The sequence below is a fragment of the Grampus griseus genome (assembly GCF_964374135.1).
Source record: "Grampus griseus genome assembly, chromosome: 10".
Lineage (NCBI taxonomy): Eukaryota > Metazoa > Chordata > Mammalia > Artiodactyla > Delphinidae > Grampus > Grampus griseus.
The window spans coordinates 65,336,033-65,355,751 of NC_139004.1; the positions used below are offsets into that span (position 1 = coordinate 65,336,033).

At 52.0% G+C, this 19,719-nt stretch overlaps 2 protein-coding genes across 2 annotated transcripts; one reads left to right on the forward strand and one right to left on the reverse strand.

The window, feature by feature from the left end:
• Positions 1–3,336: 3,336 nt before the first annotated feature.
• Positions 3,337–8,190, forward strand: KLHDC8B (kelch domain containing 8B). Its single transcript, XM_082663210.1, has 6 exons — positions 3,337–3,503; positions 4,427–4,936; positions 5,975–6,139; positions 6,476–6,700; positions 6,799–6,900; positions 7,338–8,190. Exons 2-6 carry the CDS (start codon positions 4,561–4,563, stop codon positions 7,532–7,534), a joined length of 1,065 nt encoding a protein of 354 aa, XP_082519336.1. The 5' UTR covers positions 3,337–3,503; positions 4,427–4,560; the 3' UTR covers positions 7,535–8,190.
• An 819-nt stretch (positions 8,191–9,009) lies between these two features.
• On the reverse strand, positions 9,010–19,719 carry CIMIP7 (ciliary microtubule inner protein 7; the record flags this gene model as incomplete). Its single annotated transcript, XM_082663595.1, has 4 exons — positions 9,010–9,426; positions 9,853–9,909; positions 17,709–17,822; positions 19,693–19,719. The coding sequence occupies 4 exons, from the start codon at positions 19,717–19,719 to the stop codon at positions 9,010–9,012; spliced, it is 615 nt and encodes a 204-aa protein (XP_082519721.1).

The following is a 19,719-nucleotide window of genomic DNA, read 5'->3' on the forward strand; positions in this document are numbered from 1 at the left end:
GCAGAGAGGTGACGGTTACAGGGCTCACTACCCAAGCAGCATCAGATGAGAGAACGTAGGTAAAAATTAACCTTAGGAGTCTAAAGGGTCAGAATGGTCTCTATTGCTCTGACCAAAGGCACTTCTTGGTCAAGGGCCCCCAACTCCAGGTTGGGAGTCAACCTGGAAGTCCTGGTTTCATGGATGAGATGGTGGGGGCATCTGTACTTGGGTCAGAGCCTGAGCTAAGAGGCAAAAATATTGTCATAACTCTTGGACCTGACATGTACAGTGGTGTAAATTTGGTAGCTGGGGGGCAGGTGGAAGCCTATGGGCAGTCACAGAGTGTGACTGGATGCTTCATTTGGGGACTGGTTGATAGCCCTCCTCACTCCCCATAAAACCCCAGGATCCTCTACCTGATCTATGCTTCCCTGCCTCTACAGAGGGGTCTGGGCACCCCTAGAGAGAAACACTCACCCCACCCTAGGCCTCACCTTGTGCACCTGAGCTTCTCAGGGCCTCAGCCCTGATGGTGGGGTCCTCAGTGCCTTTAAGCATAGCCAAGATATCCAGCAGGAAATGCAAACTCTCCTGCTCCTCTGGGGTCAATGCTTCTGGCCCCTTGTATTGGTAGAGAGAAGGGAAGGATGGGGTCTCAAGGGCCAGGGTCGCGGGGTTGCAATCAGGAAGTCCCACCTTAGCACTCCCAGTTCCCAACTGAGGGTGAGCCCCATCTCTGCCCCATCCATGGTTGAGGATTAGTTGTTCACTCTTAGGACCAATCCAGCCTCATCTTCTGCCCAAGTTGTCTTCTATAGCTTCTCTAAAGCCAGCAGTGTTGGCCCCCCATGTGCAGGTGGGGCCAGGCCTGTGTAAACAGAAGCCACTTCCATGAAGAAGCAGAGTCCAGCCTCCAGGGATGACATGGGCCTAGGTGTGTCCTGGAAAGAGGATACCTCTCTGGTGATGTCCAGCCTAGAGGTCAGCGCAAAGTGGAAGACAAAAAAAGGTAGGTCCATCCCTAGTCTGTGTCCCTTCCACACATTAGAACTGTGGGGATGATATGGGTTCAGGGAAATGGTCTGGGGTACCTAGCTTCCTGAGGGGAGGCTGATCCTTTTGCCTCTTGGTACCCAGAACGTCCCAGATGGAACTCTCTGGGATCATTAATCAGGGCCAAGTCTGACTTGACCTGGACTTTGGTGGATGCTGACCATCCCAGGCATAACTGGGATCAGATGAGATGAGGTTGGAGAGACCACAGGGCCGTCCCAGGATCCAGCCCTTCCTCTCTATTTGGCATCTTTTATATCCCTTAGTGATGGACCCTAGACCCATATCCACCTGAGCAGAGAGATCTGGTGAAGATCTAGATGTGAGTGAGGCCAGTGGCCTTGGAGAGATCACCCCAGGAGGGAGTCTATGTGCCAGGGAGAAAAGCCAAGGCTGGGTGTTGAGGAGGCACTTCCTGGGGAAGGAGAGGAAGCAGGGCCTGTAAAAGCCTCCGAGGGGCAGGACAAGCAGCAGGAGGAAGCCAAGGTCACAAGGGTGGGTGAGGCTTTGAAGAGGCCAGAAAGATTTCAGTTGAGAAAAAGACGATAGCCGCCCCACCCTGCCCCATTTTAGCTATATGGTGTTCCATGGTGACTTTGGCAATACCAAGTTTTGGGGAGCAGTGGTAGCAGATATAAGATGGCCAACACCAAGGCAATGGAAACTGTGAGAGAAGATGACTTCAAGAGTTTGACTGGAAGGAAGGGAACAATGCAAGGACTTGGGGTGCTGGGAGGTATCTAAAGGCAGGAGGCTTTTATGTGCTTAATTACTGGAAAGGAGAGGGGAAGGGGCCTGGAAAGGGAACAGTGGGAAGTGTGAGGGGGTCTGCAGGACAGTGTGAATACCCTATGGAGGAAGGTACCAGTGACTGGCCTAACTGAGGAGCATGTTGGGGGCAGAGTGGAGTGGGAGGATGAAAGCCTTCTAGCCAGGATCTGCAACCAGCCTTGGCACCATTTCCATGCGGGCCGTCCAACTCCATCTGCCAGCCCCTGAAAGGGACTGAAGACTCTCTCTCTGGTCAGAATGCTCTGCCCACACTCTAGGCTGGCCAGAAGTCAGGCAGGCTAGGGTATTCATGTCTCCAAGTTGCTCTCAACCCATGACTGATGGAGATTTGAGAATGAATACCTTAGCATTCCCTTGCTCTGATGGGAACAATAATGTGAGGCCCATGTTCTACAATGGCTCCCAGAGTCCCCAGCAGGATTTGGTCCTTGTTGCTCACAGTGGGAACTTGTTTGATGACACACCCCTTTATTGGCTGCTTTCCCTGTCTTCTTGCCACTCCTCTACTGGTGCTTCTTGTCCTCATCTCCCACATTAACTATATGCACTTGTATCTCAGTCCCCTGGTGTGCTTCTGGAGAAAGTGAGGCAGACGCTGTCCATGAAAGAGGGACAAATGGTAGCAAGCACAATCACGAGGACTTCTTCTCATAGGTGACCACTGACCTGTACAAATGGGCCCCTAGCTCACAGACTTAGCCAGTACTCTTGATGCTCAGAAGATAGGATGGGCCAGGGTCTGGGTCTGAGGTAGGTCTGCCTCTGTCACACCAACTTGTTCTTGCCTGACCCCGGAGTTGGCTAGAGGCAGGCCCAGGACCCTGAAGATGGACAGTCACAAAGTGCCTTGGGTCCCAGAGTAGCCCAGGCCTCAGGCCCTGCAGAATAAGACCAGAGTGACCTGCCTGGGAGGTCCCCTGGCCTCTGACTCTTCATCACCTGCTCTGTTACCCTCCCCCACAAAAATCGCCCCCACCCATGCCTGTGGAAGGGCCTGTCAAGTACGGGGGCTGGCACTTTCTGCTCCTCCACCCTCTGCTACCCTCAATGTGCACCACAGAACCTGTTCTGTGCCCTCATCAGTGCTTGGGGAAGGGCGACCGAACCATTGCCCCCACCAAAGGCCCAGGACATACCCTAAGAGGCCTCCAGGGGGCGCCGCCGCGAAGCCTGTCGTGGGCTCTTCGGAGCGCAGCGGTGGTGGGCAGGCGCCCGCTTCTCAAGCCCCCAGGTTCTGCTGGCCCGCCCCTTCGCCGGTGCTCGCAGGCTGGGTCCTGCTGAGAACGGCCCCCACCATACACGTGTCGTGCGGCCCACCGCTTCTTCCTTTCTCCCCCAGTCCGAGGTCGGACCCCAAATCCTGGGCAGGCTCAGCGTCCACATGTCCGTCTGTCTGTTCACCGGTTTCCGTGTGACCATGGGTCGGCGCGCCCTGCTCCGGCCACGGCAGGTGCGGGGTTAAAGCAGGGGGGAGGTTTTCCCGAGTCGGGAGGGGGGACGAGGGGCGGACCCTGTCCAGCCCCGCCCCGCGCCGGAGAAGAGCCGGAGCCCCGCCGGAGCCCCACCGGAGCCCCACCGGAGCCCCGCCGGAGCCCGGCCTCAGACCCAGCCAGATCAGGCACCAGCGGAACCGGAACCGCGGACCCTGCGCCCCGGCGGCGCCGGAGCCCCGGCCGGTGAGTCCCGCGGGAGCCGCGCTCAGGGGAAGTTTAGGGCGCGGGGTGTAGAGCCCCAAGCGCGCTCGCTCGGACCCGCCCCCCCTTCCGCGAGCTGGAAGTTTGGGGCCGGGAGGCCCTCGCGCCAGGGGTCCCAGGAGCGTGCCTCCCCGCGGGAAAGGAGAAGCCAGGGAACTTGGAATCTGTGAAGTCCAGCTGCCCATTTCTGCTGGCAACGCCCTGGACTCTGGGAACCTAGAGTCCAGTGCTCGTGAGTTCCCAAAAATCATCCCCCTCCCCGTCCCAGACACCAAGAAGGCAGGCCTCTGGGGACTTGGCATGGGCAAACCCCTGAGGGTAGATCTTGAGGGGAAATGTGGGACTCTGGCCTCCAGCCCCTCCCCTCCCAGTCTCAAACACCCTGATCTTGGCCTTTGCTGGTGGGAATGGATGCAGTCTATGGAATGGCTCCCAAAGGGGTTTTAAGGATACCCTGGACTCTGATCCCTGGCAGCAAGTTGGAGACCCTGATGGCTGCCCAGAGCACACTGGAAGCCAGTAAGGGGGAGGGTACAGTAAAACTCCACTGATGCAGAGCACCAGGGTGAGGATTGTTGAGGCAAAGGGAAGGGGGCTATGGTGGAAAGTCCTATTCTAGTCACCTTACCTCCCACCTAGACCTAGATTCAACCGGGGAGCAACTAGGTGAGGGCAAGGTATGGGAGGAGAATCCCTCAAGCCCCATAGCAAGTTGGGAAGTTGCCTGGGTAACTGGGAGACTGCCCTCCTTCCCACTCCAGGAGGACCTCCACATCAGTGTGCTAGGCAGTGGAGGTGTGTCTTCCCTCTGCTTTTCCCACCAGCAATTTTGGGCCAGGCTGCTCATCTGTACCCTGAGGGGCTGGTCAGTGGCTCTGACCCTTTGTTTTCCCTCTTTTCTCTAGGTGAAAGCAAAGTCCTTGGACTGGCCCCACACTCCCTTGTAGCCCTGGTAGAGTCAAGATGTGGCCCCATCATGCCCTTCAGTGAGGGCTGCAGCCTGAGCAGATAGCATGGCCTGCCACTGGAGGTGAACACCATGGCTACAGGAGGTGGCCGGGCCTTTGCTTGGCAGGTGTTCCCACCCATGCCCACCTGCCGGGTATATGGTACAGTGGCATACCAGGATGGGCACCTGCTAGTGTTGGGGGGCTGTGGCCGAGCTGGACTGCCTTTGGACACTGCCGAGACATTGGACATGGCCTCACATACGTGGCTGGCACTGGCGCCCCTGCCCACTGCCCGGGCTGGTGCAGCTGCTGTGGTACTGGGCAAGCAGGTGCTAGTGGTGGGCGGTGTGGATGAGGGCCAGAGCCCGGTAGCTGCTGTGGAGGCCTTCCTGGCTGACGAGGGCCGCTGGGAGCGTCGGGCCACCCTACCTCAGGCAGCCATGGGGGTTGCAACTGTGGAGAGAGGTGAGTGGCCTCCCAAGGAAGGTCCCTCAGGTGCCCCAACACCCTCCATTCTTTCCTGACTTGGTCCCTTACCTTCAGAGATTGGGCAAGAGCTGTAAATTTTGCCTGGGTGCCCTGGACATGGCTTTGTTTCTTGTACCCTTCCCTACCTAGCTCTGAGCTGGGCTAGCAGCAGCCTAAACTGCCTTTTCCAGCTGTGAGGTGGGAGTCAGAGCCCAGGCTAGCCACCAGCATGATGGGAGGCCCAAGCCACCTCCCTGCCCCATTCCTCCTCTGTGAGAGACAAGGAGGGGTGGCCCAATGACTCCCACAGTTATAAATAGTCTGGGAGAGGGGGATGGGAGCAGGGCCTTGGCTCAGAGCCCGGCAAGTGCTTAAATTCCTCGCACCACACAAACAAACAAGGGAGACTGAGATGGACAAAAGCCAAGCTGGCCTGGAGGCAGTTGCCATGGAAGCCCCTAGCTAACTGGCTGTCTGCCCAAGGCCCCCACACATGCCCCCAGCTGACCCTGAGAGTATAACAGGGCAAGAACCTACTCTAGTGAAAGGGCAGGGTACAGAAGTGCTGGCAGAAGGCTTGTGGACAGCACCCCCATCCTGCAGGCCCAAGCTCCTCTCCCAGCCCCCCAGCTGATCCCCAGAGCCCCCTCCCCAGTCTGAGCTCCATGCTGAACAGATCTCCATATGGCCCCCACCCTCCTTCCCCCATGAGAGTCCCTACATTGTGGCCTCCAGGTCTGACCACCAGTCCTGCTTGGATGCCAGATGTGGTTGCCATAGCGTCTCCAGGGAGACAGAGACGGCTTATAATTAGATTGGCTGCCTCCTGCTCTTCACTTGAAGGGGCCCTGGCCAGAGTGAGAATCCTAGCTCTCCCAGCCCCCACTCCAGGCAGGCAGGAGGGTTTCTGCTGCCAGGGAGGGGTACCATAAATAGGTTTGTCCTAAGCCACCTCCAGGCCTGACCAGGGCTGTTGTCAGGGTGGAGTGCTGTGGCCAGGCCCAGGGATAGTCTGTATTACTCTTTTCTCTGCAGATGGTATGGTGTATGCACTGGGGGGAATGGGCCCTGACACAACCCCCCAGGCCCAGGTTCGGGTGTATGAACCCCGCCGGGACTGCTGGCTTTCGCTGCCCTCGATGCCCACACCCTGCTACGGGGCCTCCACCTTCCTGAACGGGAACAAGATCTATGTCCTGGGTAAGGACCTGGGGATGTGGAAAATTGGCCTAAGTCCAAAAGCACTTATCCGTATAGGTTGGCTGGGATCAAGCTTAATCTGGGATGGTGGGACAAGAGAAGTTTTGTTGGTTTGAGCCAGGGTTGCTCTGAGGCTCTGACCTCTGGTGGTCCTGCTGAGGCTGGAAAACCAAACCCCAGTGCCTAAGGATCTTTGCGGTTGATCTGTGCTCTGGTGTGCACACAGCTGGGTATGGGTAGCTGGGGTGGGCAGTGGTAAAGGCTCAGCAACCTGGTAAAGGAAGAGGCTGCCAGGCCTCCTGGGCTGCCTCCCAGGTGCCCCAATTCCATTGGCAGGGGGCCGCCAGGGCAAGCTCCCAGTGACTGCTTTTGAGGCCTTTGATCTGGAGGCCCGTACCTGGACCCGACACCCAAGCCTGCCCAGCCGCCGGGCCTTTGCCGGCTGCGTGATGGCCGAAGGCAGCGTCTTTAGCCTGGGTGGCCTGCAGCAGCCCGGGCCCCACAATTTCTACTCCCGCCCACACTTTGTCAACACTGTGGAGATGTTCGACCTGGAGCATGGTGAGCAGTGGCTGGTCTGGGCTATTCTCCCACTCTCCATGGGATGGAGGGGTGCAGTGTGTGTGAGGGGGCTAGATCTGACCTCCCCTCCCCTGCAGGGTCCTGGACCAAGCTGCCCCGAAGCCTGCGCATGAGGGATAAGAGGGCCGACTTTGTGGTTGGCTCACTTGGGGACCACATCGTGGCCATTGGGGGCCTTGGTGAGTCTCTGTGGGGCTAGGGATAGGAGGGGAGCCCAAGACAGGAAAGAGTAGCCCCCTGCGTGAGTACCACCTCCTGCCCTTCTCTAGGTACTCCAGGGGTCATGGCTTTGTGAGCTTCCCTTTTCCAATCTGTAAAACAGTCAGTGGGTGGTCTGCCTGGCTCAGCTTTTGGGGTGTCTCTCAGCACCTAACTGTGGGTTCTGTACCAGCAGGGGCCTAGGAGATAAAAACAGGACAAATGACCACTGAATGAATGGAGAAATAGAAATGTGAATAAATAAATGAATGAGTGATGAAATGGGGGCAATGAGTAGCAACGCATGGATAGCCCATCCTGGGGTAATGCATGCTGGGCCATGCTCTGAGCTCAGGGAGAAAAAGAGCTGGAGCCCCTGCAGCCTGTGCCCTTTACAACATCTGTCTTCTTCCTGCAGGAAACCAGCCGTGCCCTCTGGGCTCTGTGGAGGGCTTCAGCCTTGCACGGCGGCGCTGGGAGGCACTGCCTCCCATGCCCACAGCCCGCTGCTCCTGTTCTAGTCTGCAGGCTGGGCCCCGGCTGTTTGCCATCGGGGGTGTGGCCCAGGGTCCCAGTCAAGCTGTGGAGGCACTGTGTCTGCGTGATGGGGTCTGAATGCCTGGTGGGACCTGTCCACTGGAGCAGTTCAGTGCCAGAAGCAGATGTCTGTGGTTCCTTTTGCTACTGAGAAAGCTCACTGTGGCTCTGTGGGATGAGGGAGGCACAGGGTGGGGCACTTGAGACACCGTGTCTGGGACTTGGGGGTGGCCTTCATCTTTAGCAAAGGACACACATACCTTTATACCCACCTTTACTCCCTTTCATTCACGGACCATGCCCAGCTCCACCCTTGCTCTGGAACCTACTGGGCCCTCTGTCCAACTGGGAAGTGGGGGAGGGCAGAGCTGGCCTCCTGCCCTACAGGTCAGTGCCTACCTGGAGTTGATCAGGCCCTCCCCAATGGCTGTTCCTGAAAAGTCCTAGCTGTCAGCCTGCCTTGAAGGCCCTTGTGGACTCAGAAGAGGTAAGAGAGGGTGGGAACACAGAGGGGTACAGGAGTGGATGTGGGGACTTCCAGAGGGCCAGAAGAATGGTGGCTTTGGGCCCTTTACACTGCGGGCTGTGTGACCTTGGGCAAGTCATTTCACCTCTCTGTGCCTCAGCATCCTCATTTATAAATGGGGATCTCTGAAACCTTCCTGCCCTACCTACCTCACAGGGCTGTTGTGAGGATCCAGGGAGTTCAGATGTGGAAGTAAAAGTGCTGCTAAATCTGGCTTATGGCCTCTGGTGTGGACTCCTGCGTTGCCCCTGAGCCCCTGGCCCTCAGCTTTCTCAGGGGATGAGGGTCTAGAGGAGCCTTTAGGACCTGGCCTCTGCCCCCAAAGTGTCCTGGTGTCTTAGTCCCACTTAAGCCTCAGTTCTCTGTTGGTGACGTAGGATGACCCCCCATCCCCTATTGCCCTGGCTGTTAGAGGGCACTCACAGCAAGACCATAGAAGAGCTCAGAAAACTGCAACAAAATACCATAGGATCAGGATGACCTCAAGATTCACATCACACAGCATCCTCAAAGCCTCTGCTCACCTCCGGTGGCGGGGGCGGGGTGTGTGTCCAGTGGGGACTGTCCCTCTGTCCCAGCTGTGGTGAAGCTGTCTCTTAGGCGTGACTGTGTTGCCACTCACCAGACCCCTAGAGGCAGTAGCATCCCAGAAAAAGCAAAGCTGCCAGCCCTTGCCTCCTCCTCCAGTCTTTGCTGCCCACTAGTAGGGACCATTGACTCTGCTTTCCCTGCAGCCGTACTGATTGCAAGGGGTTCACAGTTGAGTTTGTGGCAAGAATGGATTTGGGGTCCTGGAACCCACCTGCTGTGGCCAAGGTAACCTTCCTGGACCATTAGCCTCCTGCAGGCCTTACCTCTTCTCACTCACTGGCAAGACTCCCCAGGCAGCACCTCCCCCAACCAGCACAAGGCTGCACAAGGCTCCATGGCACAAGCAACATAGGAGCCAGGCGCAGGGCCTGGCTGTGCCTTACTGTTCTCCAGCCTCTGAGATCTCTTGGGCTGCAAGCACAGACAGGCCACTGAGTTAGCTGTCCTTGTTTAATGTTCTGGACCAGTTTAGACACTCAGAGACCCCAGCATGAAGGTAATGCTGCAGCAGCTTGGGTCTTGGGATCCCTGGGAGGTCAGGCAGTGTGTTGGTGACTGGGGCCTGGGGCCCCATGTTGTCACTGCCACAATGGCTACCACGGGATGGCTGGCAGAAGTTCTGCTGGTAGGTGGTGCTGGCACGGGAAGGCTGGATCTGCACAAAGTGGGCAAGGCGCTGGGGGAGGTCACTGAGTCCTGGCCCTGACCGGAAATCAGCCTGGTAGGAGGATTCAAGGGGCCGTGGCTGGCGCAACTCCAGTTCACAGGGTGCCCAGCGCAGGAAGGTGTGCTGTTGCCACAGGCGCTCCAGGTCTTTCCGCCTTCCGATTCCCTGTAGCAGGCAGTAGGGGCCCTCCTCAACGGTATGGGCCCTTGGCCCACAGTCCTGGCACCAGGCAATTCCTTGGGCCCCTCCTATACCCAAGCCTGCCTGGTGATGCCTGGCCTGTGCCTGGCCTCCCTGGCCTGGACCCCAGCCTCTTTGGCCTGCATCCCCAGTCATGCCTTCCATTCCAGAGTGAATGAAGCCCCCAGAAAGTCAGTGGTTCCTAAGATATTTGCACATTGTCAGGCAAGCTGGTGGGGGAAACCAAAGCAGAGGTACATCTGTTTGTAGAATGGGCTGTTTCCCAGAAGAAAGAGGTTGTCAGGAAGACAGACACTCCTCTGTCTGTATAAAGAGCCCTCTCTCCCTGCAATGTCTTCTCCCCTCCACCCTACCTCAACTTCAACCTAGGCTGGGAGTCTGCCCATTTTCCTTCCTCTCTCTAGCACTCACTTTGTCAAAGGAAGTGCGGTTGTCATGCTTGGAGAAGAAATGTTGCTGCGCTGGCTCCTAGAAAGACAGTGAAAAAGAAGGTGAATGGGGAAAGATGATGCTTACCTGTCCCCAAGATGCTAACTCAGGGCCCCATAATGGAGGGAAGTTGCCAGGAGCCACCATCCTTAAACTGCTAAACTGCCAACACACTGAAAGGGCAGATAAAAATTAAAGCAACACCTCATTCCTGGAACATCTCATCCCAGCACTTGCTCTCAAAGCAGAAGCCTCTGGGGCCACTGATTGAGGAAGGGGCTGAGGCATTTTCCAGGACATCCTGCCGTTAGTGGGGCAGTGGTTTAAGTTTCACATTGGGTCCTTTAGATCATCCAGGACTAGGCTCCAGCTCTCTCCTCCTCTCTTTCACTCTCTCATCAACAACCCAGCCTCTTGGCCCTAAATACCACCTGGAAACTGAAATTTCTCTTTAGAGCTTGAGCTCTCTCCCGAACTCCAGACTCACTAGCCAACCACCTGCTCCATATTCCCATGTAAATGTCTTAACGGGCATCTCCAGACACATGGCTGAGCTCTGGATCATTCCCCAAAACCACCCCACCTATAGCCTCCCCCAGCTCAGGTCATGGCAGCTAGATCTTGCCAAACACCTCGGAGTCCCCTTGATTCTTTTCTTTCACACTCTACATCCAGTGTGCCAGGAAATCCTGCTGATACTTCCTTCAATATGTACCCAGGATCAGACCACTTCTCAGCATAGCCGCTGCTTTCTCTGGTCTAAGCCACCTTCCCCTCATGCCTCAATTACTGCAAGAGCTTCCCACTTGGTGTCCCTACTTCCAAGCTTGCCTCTCCAGTCTATTGTCCTCTTAGCAGGCAGAATAACTGTTTTAATATGTAAATCAGATCACACTCCTTGTTTGCCAAAAATCCACAACAGTTCCTCATGTTTATAAAAGTCAAAGTCATCATAGTGGTCCATGAGATCCACATGATATTGATTCCTCCATTACCTCTAGCCACACTGGCGTCCTCACTGTTCCTCAAATACACTAGCTACTTTCACCTTGGACCTTTGTACTACCAGTTACTTCTGCCTGGGACTTTTCTCCCAGCTGGCCATGACTCCCTCTCACCTACCTCTTGGGAGGTCTTCCTTGACCACTACTACACCAGCAGTCCCATCACCCCAACCCAGCATTTTTCACCTTCTAACATACTGTATTACTATGTATTATGTTGCTGTTTACCATCTGATGCCCCTGACTAGAACACAAGCACCTCATGGGCAAGGTTACTGTCTGTTTTACTCACATCTATAACTCCAACACTGAGCCTGGCACTGTGCTCAATATATATTTGCTGTTAAATCAGTGAACAGGGACAGAAGATCCCCAGGGCATTTGCTTTAGCCCAGTTGGGGCCAGAGAGCCATGTTCCATCCCCAGGCAGAGAGAGACCACCTCTCAGGCCCCTAGACCTCAGCAGGAATCTCTCCCAAGACCGTCCACCTTGCCTTTGTGCCTGGTCTCTGCCCCCAGGGTCCCTCCACCTCAGCCACTCAGCTTCTCCTGCTGCGGACCAGAATGAAGTACCTGATCTGGTGAGTCCAATCTTGGCTGGGTTGGGGTATGAGCAATGGCTGACAATAAGTTGCTAGATAAAAGTCAGGGGCTAGCTCCATCCCAGATCCCTGAACCAGAATCTTCGGGGTGGAGCCTTTAACAAGCTCCCCTATTGGGACCTCCTGCCTTAGACAGCTGGTGTTCTCCAAATCGAATGAAAGCTCCATGAAGGTAGGAAGCCAGCTGGCCTTACCTTTCATTCCTCATAAAGCAAACTGACACAAGAGATTAAAAACCCAGAGCCCTTTCAGGAAAAAAATAGAAAATCTTCAGAATCTAGAGCTAGGCAAAGAGTTCTTAGATGTGACACCAAAAGCAAGAGCCATAAAAGAAAAAAAAATCAATAAATTAGACCTCATCAAAATTTTTTTTTAAGTTTTGCTCTGTGAAAGTCCATGTGAAGAGGATGAAAAGACAAGTTACAGACTGAGAGAAAATATTTGCAAATCACATATCCAATAAAGGACTAGTATCTAGAATGTATAAAGAACTCTCACAACTGAACAGCAAAATAAAAATTCCAATTAGAAAATGGGCAAACAACATGAAGACATTTCTTCAAAGAGGATATACAGATGGCAAATAACACATGAAAAGATGTTCACCATCACTGAATGTTAGGGAAATGCAAATTAAAACCACAGTGAGAGGGCTTCCCTGGTGGTGCAGTGGTTAGGAGTCTGCCTGCCAATGCAGGGGACACGGGTTCGAGCCCTGGCCCCGGAGGATCCCACATGCCATGGAGCATCTAGGCCCGTGTGCCACAACTACTGAGATTGCGCTCTAGAGCCTGCAAGCCACAACTACTGAGCCCACGTGCCACAACTACTGAAGCCTGCGTGCCTAGAGCCTGTGCTCCACAACAAGAGAAGCCACAACAATGAGAAGCTCGCACACCACAACGAAGAGTAGCCCCCGCTCACCACAACTAGAGAAAACCTGCGCACAGCAATGACGACCCAACATACTCAAAAAAAAAACACAAAAAAACCCCACAGTGAGCTATCATGACACATCAATCAGAATGGCTAAAATAAAAAATAGAGACAACACCAAATGTTGGTGAGAATGCAGAGAAATACAATCATTTGCTCAATGCAGGTGGGAATGTAAAATGTGAAACAGCCACTCTGGAAAACAGTTTGACAATTAAAAAAAAAAACTTAACGTGCAGGAGGTACAATATAGGGGTAGGAGAAAAAAAGTTATTATGGGATTATATGAAATCGTGTGTGAAACTTTTGAAAATTGTAAAGTGCTATAGAATTTAAAGAATCTTTCCTTCAATTAAAAAAAATTTCCATCCACATTAAAAAACCAAACAAACAACTTAAATGCAACTACGGGGACTTCCCTGGTGGTCCAATGGCTAAGACTCTGAGCTCCCATTGCAGGGGGCCAGGTTCTATCCCTGGTCAGGGAACACGATCCTACATGCCGCAACTAAGAGTCTGCATGCCCGCAACTAAAAGATTCTGCATGTTGCAACTATAAAAAGATCCCGCATGCCACAACTAAAAAAAAGATCCTGCATACTGCAACTAAAGATCCCTCACGCGGCAACGAAGATCCCGTGTGCCGAAACTAAGACCCGGTGCAGCCAAATAAATAAATAAAATATTAAAAATAAATAAATAAATGCAACTATCATATGACCCAGCAATTGCACTCCTAGGTATTTATTCCAAAGAAATGAAAATTTATGTTCACCCAAAAACCTGTACACAAATGTTCATAGCAACTTTATTTGTAAGAGGTAAAAACTGGAATCAGCCCAGATACATTTTCATAGATGGATGGTTAAGTAAACTGCTATATACATATCACAGAATACTACTCAGTAATGGAAATTGAACCGTTGATACACACAACTTGGAGGAATCTTCAGGAAATTATGCTGAGCAAGAAAAGCCATTCCCCAAAGGTTGCATGCTGTATCATTCCATTCACATAACGTTTCTGAAGTCACAAAATTTTAGAAATGGAGGAAAAATAGCAGTTAGGGACAGGGGAAGGGTGGAGGAATGAGAGGCTGATGGGTATAAAAGGGCAGGACCACGGGCTTCCCTGGTGGCGCAGTGGTTGAGAGTCTGCCTGCCGATGCAGGGGACGCGAGTTCGTGCCCCGGTCCGGGAGGATCCCACATGCCGCGGAGCGGCTGGGCCCGTGAGCCATGGCTGCTGAGCCTGCGCGTCCAGAGCCTGTGCTCCGCAACGGGAGAGGCCACAACAGTGAGAGGCCCGCGTACCGCGAAAAAAAAAAAAAAAGGGCAGGACCAGGGATCCTTGTGATATTGGTCAGTATCTTGACTGTGGTGGTGGATGCACAAACCTACACGGGTGATAAGATTTTATAGATCTTTTTTTTTCTCTTGCAAATGAAGTGACCAACAAGGGATTAATCTCCAAAATATACAAACAGCTCATGCAGCTCAATATCAAAAAAACAAACAACCCAATCAAAAAATGGGCAGAAGATCTAAATAGACATTTCTCCAAAGAAGACATACAGATGGCCAGGAGGCACATGAAAAGATGCTCAACATCATTAATTGTTAGAGAAATGCAAGTCACAACTACAATGAGGCATCACCTCACACCAGTCAGAATGGCCATCATGAAAAAATCTATAAACAATAAATGCTGGAGAGGATGTGGAGAAAAGGGAACCCTCCTACATTGTTGGTGGGAATTTAAATTGGTAACAGCCACTATGGAGAACAGTATGGAGATTACTTAAAAAGCTAAAAATAGAACTAGCATATGATCCAACAAGCTCACTCCTGGGCATATATCTGGAGAAAACCATAATTCAAAAAGATACGTGTACCCCAATGTTCATTGCAGTACTATTTATAATAGCCAGGACATGGAAGCAACCTAAATACCCATCAATAGAAGAATGGATAAAGAAGATGTGATACATATATACAATGGAATACTACTCAGCCATAAAAAGAAAGAATGCCATTTGCAGCAACATGGATGGACCCAGAACTTGTCATACAGAGTGAAGTAAGTCAGACAGAGAACAACAAATATCATGTGATATCACTTATATGTGGAATCTAAAAAAATTGTACAAATGAACCTATTTACAGAACAGAAATAGAGTCACAGATATAGAAAGCAAACTTACGGTTACCAAGGGGGAAAGCAGGGGGAATGGATAAATTGGGAGATTGGGATTGACATATACACACTACTATATATAAAATAGATAACTAATAAGAACCTACTGTATAGAACAGGGAACTCTACTCAATATTCTTTAACGACCTATATGGGAGTAGAATCTAAAAAAGAGTGGATATATGTATATGTATAATTGATTCACTTTGCTATACAGCAGAAACTAACACAACATTGTAAATCAGCTATACTGTTATTAAAATTAATTTTAAAAAGATTTTATAGATTTTTATGGGTTTTTATGGCCATGCCACGTGGCTTGTGGGGTCTTAGTTCCCTGACCAGGGATCGAACACAGGCCCTCAGCAGTGAGAGCGTGGAGTCCTAACCACTGGACCAGCAGAGAATTCCAAGATTTTATAGATCTTAATACACACACACAAATGAGGAAATCTGAATGAAATAGGTAGATTGCAGCAATGTCAGCGTCCTGGTTGTGATATTTTACTATAGATATGCAAAATGTTACCATTGGGGGAAACTGGGCAAAGCATAAAAGGGATCTCTCTTTACTAATTCTTACAACTGTTTCTGAATCTACAACCATCTCAAAAAAAATTTCAATTAAAAAATCTGGAGGTCTGGGGCATGTTCCAGTTGCCCCCCCAATCCCTCCCCCATCTCTACCCTTAGCTTTAAAGTTGTACACAGCCCTAGAATGTGGATGCCTCTGCTGTTGGAGGCAGGTCTGAATTTGGAAACTCACTATTCTTACAGTGACAGGATCATCTATCGACTCCCACTGACTTGAGTTTTATTCTCACAACTGTGGGAGTCTAGTGAAAAGTGCAGTAATTTCCTCTCCACCCAGGCAATTCTAAGTATTCTTGTCCCTGAGGAGAATTTCACCTGCATCTTTGCTTCTAAACCATCTAAAGCTCCTTTTCCACTCAGGTGGTAAAATCCGTGGTCTATGAGCAGGTAGGGCTTGGGCTAGGGTTTGAGCTAAAGAGGCCTTGGAAGAGAAGTAGGTTTCCTGGGATGGGTCAATGTTTGCCTGTGGGAGGACTAAGGGCCTCTCTGGAGGCTGGGCAGTGTGCAATTAGTGGGGTACTGAGTGAGGAGTCCCTGTGGCAGACTGAGGCATGGTGGGGGGTGGGGCAGAGGCAGAGACACAGCAATCACGGCACCACCAACGAAGGACCTGCCTCCAACCATGAGCCCTGGCACTCTGGCCTGACCTTAAGAACAAACAAGACCAGGATTACATTTCCCAAGAGTCAGACAGGTGAAGGCCAGAAATAAACTAATCTGGTTTAGAAGAAAAAAAGAAAAAGAAGAATAAAAAGAAAAAAGAATCTTCTTGCATCTGAATGACAAAATTTCTACCTGCCCCAAACTAAAGGTAAGTGGCTGCTACATCTTGGAAAGGTTTTCAACAAGAATAGCTGCAGTCAGCCAGCTGACACTTGGTATCTCTCAGCAAATAAGAAAAAAGAATGTGCACCTTCCCTGAGTAGTCCCACTAATTAAAACAGCTTTAGATCTAGAAAGGGTCAGACTTGGCATTTGTACAACCTAAGCCCAAGATACACAGACCATGTTATTTTGGGGTTGCTGATAATGCCAACATGTAACAAGACTTCACTTCAATCAAAATATGTCCCCAAATATGTCCTCTACTCTGTTCCTGGGGGACAGACTAAGAGGACATTCAGGTCTTTGGGATGAGGGCTGCCACTGAGGACTACTACAGACACCCAGCAGGAAGTGCCCAGGTTACCTCTGTCCCTGTACTAGGCAGATCTCATCACTCTCTCAAGGGAGGTGGCCCCAGACGAGCAGTCTGGAGTTGCATTTGGGCCTTGCTCAGTAGGCAGTACCAGGCAGCCGTTCCAACTGGGCATGCTAAGGAAGTTCAGGCTCTGTAGCATGGCAGACTCCAAGACCCTGCTCTTGGCCTGGGAAAGCAATTTGTAGAGAATCCAGATGGCCAGTCAAGTAGGACCTGGCTAGAGGCTGGGAAACAAGAAGCTGCAGTGGGCGGAGCATGTTCCAGGCACACCTCCAGGTCCCTCTCAGCCCTCCTCCACCCTGATCTTTCCCAGGAGTCTGATGTGAGCACACTTCTCACCAGGTTGACTTCCCTCTGACCTGAAAGGAAGCCTGGAAAGGAGATGGAGGGAAGGAGGGAGGAGGTGTTTCTTCTCCTGGCTCCCTTCCGGGCCCGCCCCTACCTGGCTGTGTCCCTCTACCCGAAATCACCACTTCTCTCAGGAGAGCCCTCTCCATACCACTCTCTCCATCTGGGTTCTAGGAGCCATGCCTTCCCCTTGTTCCTTAAAGCCCAGCAGTACTGACCACTCGGTTGTTACCATCCTGTGAGAATGCCTTTCCCTGAAGCTCCCACACCTACTCCTTTATATGTATACCCTCCTGAGTTCTGTTTTGAGTGGGCTTTTTACTTTTGGGACCCTGACTATGCTCAGTGTCCCCTCCTTGTCTCCAGGCCTGGAAGCAGTGGAGGGCCTGCAGCCCTGCGTCCCTCTCCTGTTATCTGGAAGCCTTTTCCAGCCACCCTAGGCCGATTCTGCCATCACTCCTTTCCAGTCCTCCTTGGTTAGGCATGGGGGCGGACACCTGCCACTTTCTATGCTGTTTTACTGACCAGAGGAGGCCTCCTACTCACTCCTGAGCCCCTGGACTACGAGGCTGCCTGTGAGCTAGACCATTGACTTTCATGGCATCAAGGAATCTGTGCTGAAGGACAGCCGTCTGCAAAACTCAAGGCTTACTTCTTGGGTTCTGGAGGCTCTCTCTCCATGACCACCCACCCCACCTAGACCCTGACTCTTCCTCCATTTAGAAGGAGCAGTGAGCAAAACTGTCCAGCCTGGTACTGGCTCTTCTCCACCCATGTATCTGTAGGGGGAGGACCTGACATTTCAGGGAAGAGGGGCCAGGCCTCATGCAAGTCCTGGGGATAGGCTAGCCTCAAGTGTCAGTCCAGTTGCATTAAGGTTGAGGATATTGCTCTTGGGGCCTGAGAGAAGCAGAATCTGGCTCAGCCGTGGCAGCTGCACCCAGGGCTGCCTCGTACCTGACAGCGCTGCAGGAACACTGCTGGGGGCTGGGGCTTGGCTGCAAGGCGATATTCTCGAGCACTTTCACTCTTGAATTGGCCTCTGTAGTGCCCATAGAAGCCACTGTTGTGCTGTAACAAGGCAGGCTTGAGGGTGAATCCCACCCCAACCCCCACCCTGAGTCCTAGACCTCAGAGCCCCCAGGCTAGAAGCCTCTCCTGGGAGTTCCTGACAGAATAAAAAGAATCAGAGAAGGAGGGACACCCTGGAGAGGCGCCAACAGAGAGGTGTCTCCATCCACCATTAGAACAGTTGGCCTCAGCTGTGCTGGCCCACCTGGGAGGGTTATGTCTGTAAGGAAAGGGTGCCTTCCTTCCTTCCTCCCCTCCTTCCTCTCACCCTCCCTCCCTCCCTCCCCCCCTTCCTTCCTTTCTCTCTCTCTCTCTCTCTTTCTTCAACAGGGTCCTAATATGGGCTGGGGACACACACAGCAGTGAAAAGACAGAAAGACCCTGCCTCTATCAACCTTCCTTCTGGTGAGGGAGTAAGACAAGTGAATAGAGTCAGGAAAGAAAGAACCTGATGACTAGATCGAGTGACAGGGAGTAGGGACAGCATCTCATGACAATGGGCATGGTACTTGAAGGAGTCAGCCATGTGAGGGGCAGCAGAAGAGCATTCTATGTGGTGAGAACTGCAAGTGCAAAGATTCAGAGGCCAGAGACAGAGTTGTGTTGGAAGAACCGAAAAAAAAAAAAAAAAAAAAAGAGGCCTTATTGACTAAAAGGCTGTGAGCAAGACAAGGAGAAGTAAGGTGAGGTCAGGGAGGGACAGGACCTAGACTGGGTTAGGAACATGGATTCTCTTCCAAGAGCAAGGGAAGACTTCAGCAGGGAAGGGGACCAGACAGGTTCTGAGTTAGGGTGACTTAGGAAGCACTGAGCAGAGTTTTGAGAACAGGGCCACCATCTAGTAGCATGGTCCTTCCCTGGGGGATCTGAGAGGAAGTCCCCTTCATTGTCTTCCCTGCATTGTTAATAGAGGTCAAGGGTCACTGAAAAGCCAGGATTAAATGGATACATATTCTGCATCTATTGACAAAGTCACGAACACCTGTTTGCTACACACTTCGTTATTTTGGGGCAAGTAGGGCACCCTCTGAAACTGGAGCACTTAAACAAAGGATGAACTTTCCCAAAGAAGTACTTTACCAACAGTGGATACCTTCTGGAGAGAATTTCAGAGACAAGGACTGGCAGAAGACAGAAATGAGCACCTACTGGGGGTATAAGAAGCTGTACTGTGCTGATGTCATTAGGCTGACAACATGGATGACCATGTCTGGCCTGGGAACTCTTATGGCCCAACCTCACTGTCCTGAATACCCCCTGGAGAGGACAATGTGTCTAGTCCACGCCATGATCATAGTCCTGAGCAGAAAGAACCTGTTCCCAGCTGGCCTCTGGCCATCAAAGTGGGCTCCTAAGCGTGCCTGGGAAGCCCTTTATCTTTTCATCCCACTGAGTGCTTGGGTCATCCAACTCGTCTGTCCATCCTTCTACTATTGTCAAACACTCCTTTCTCTCTATTCAGTTTATTTCAACAGTATTTACTGGGCCTTTACTGTATTCCAGGCATGGGACATACAGATAGTAGAAGGCAGTCTTTAGCCTCAAGATGTTCCCAGTCTAGAGAGCAGTCAAACTACAGAAGTTTGGGGGGATCAAACAAAGGACTGGGAATAAATGGGGTGGCTAGAGGACTAAGAGGATCAGCTAATCCAGGCATGAGACCAGGACACATGGAAGAGGGCATGGTGTCAGGAAGACTAGATAAGCTGTAGGGGGACCTCATAATGGCAGAGGGGGAGTGGGCAGTTTGGGGTCCTCCTCTAGCCTGGATGCTGGATGAAACCATTCTCACTTTATTCTCATGAGTAATTCATATTTCAGGTACTACCCCAGGGCCAGGGGCTAGGATTAATGTAAAGTACACTCTTACCCAGGAGCCTACTAAAGCACTTTGCAT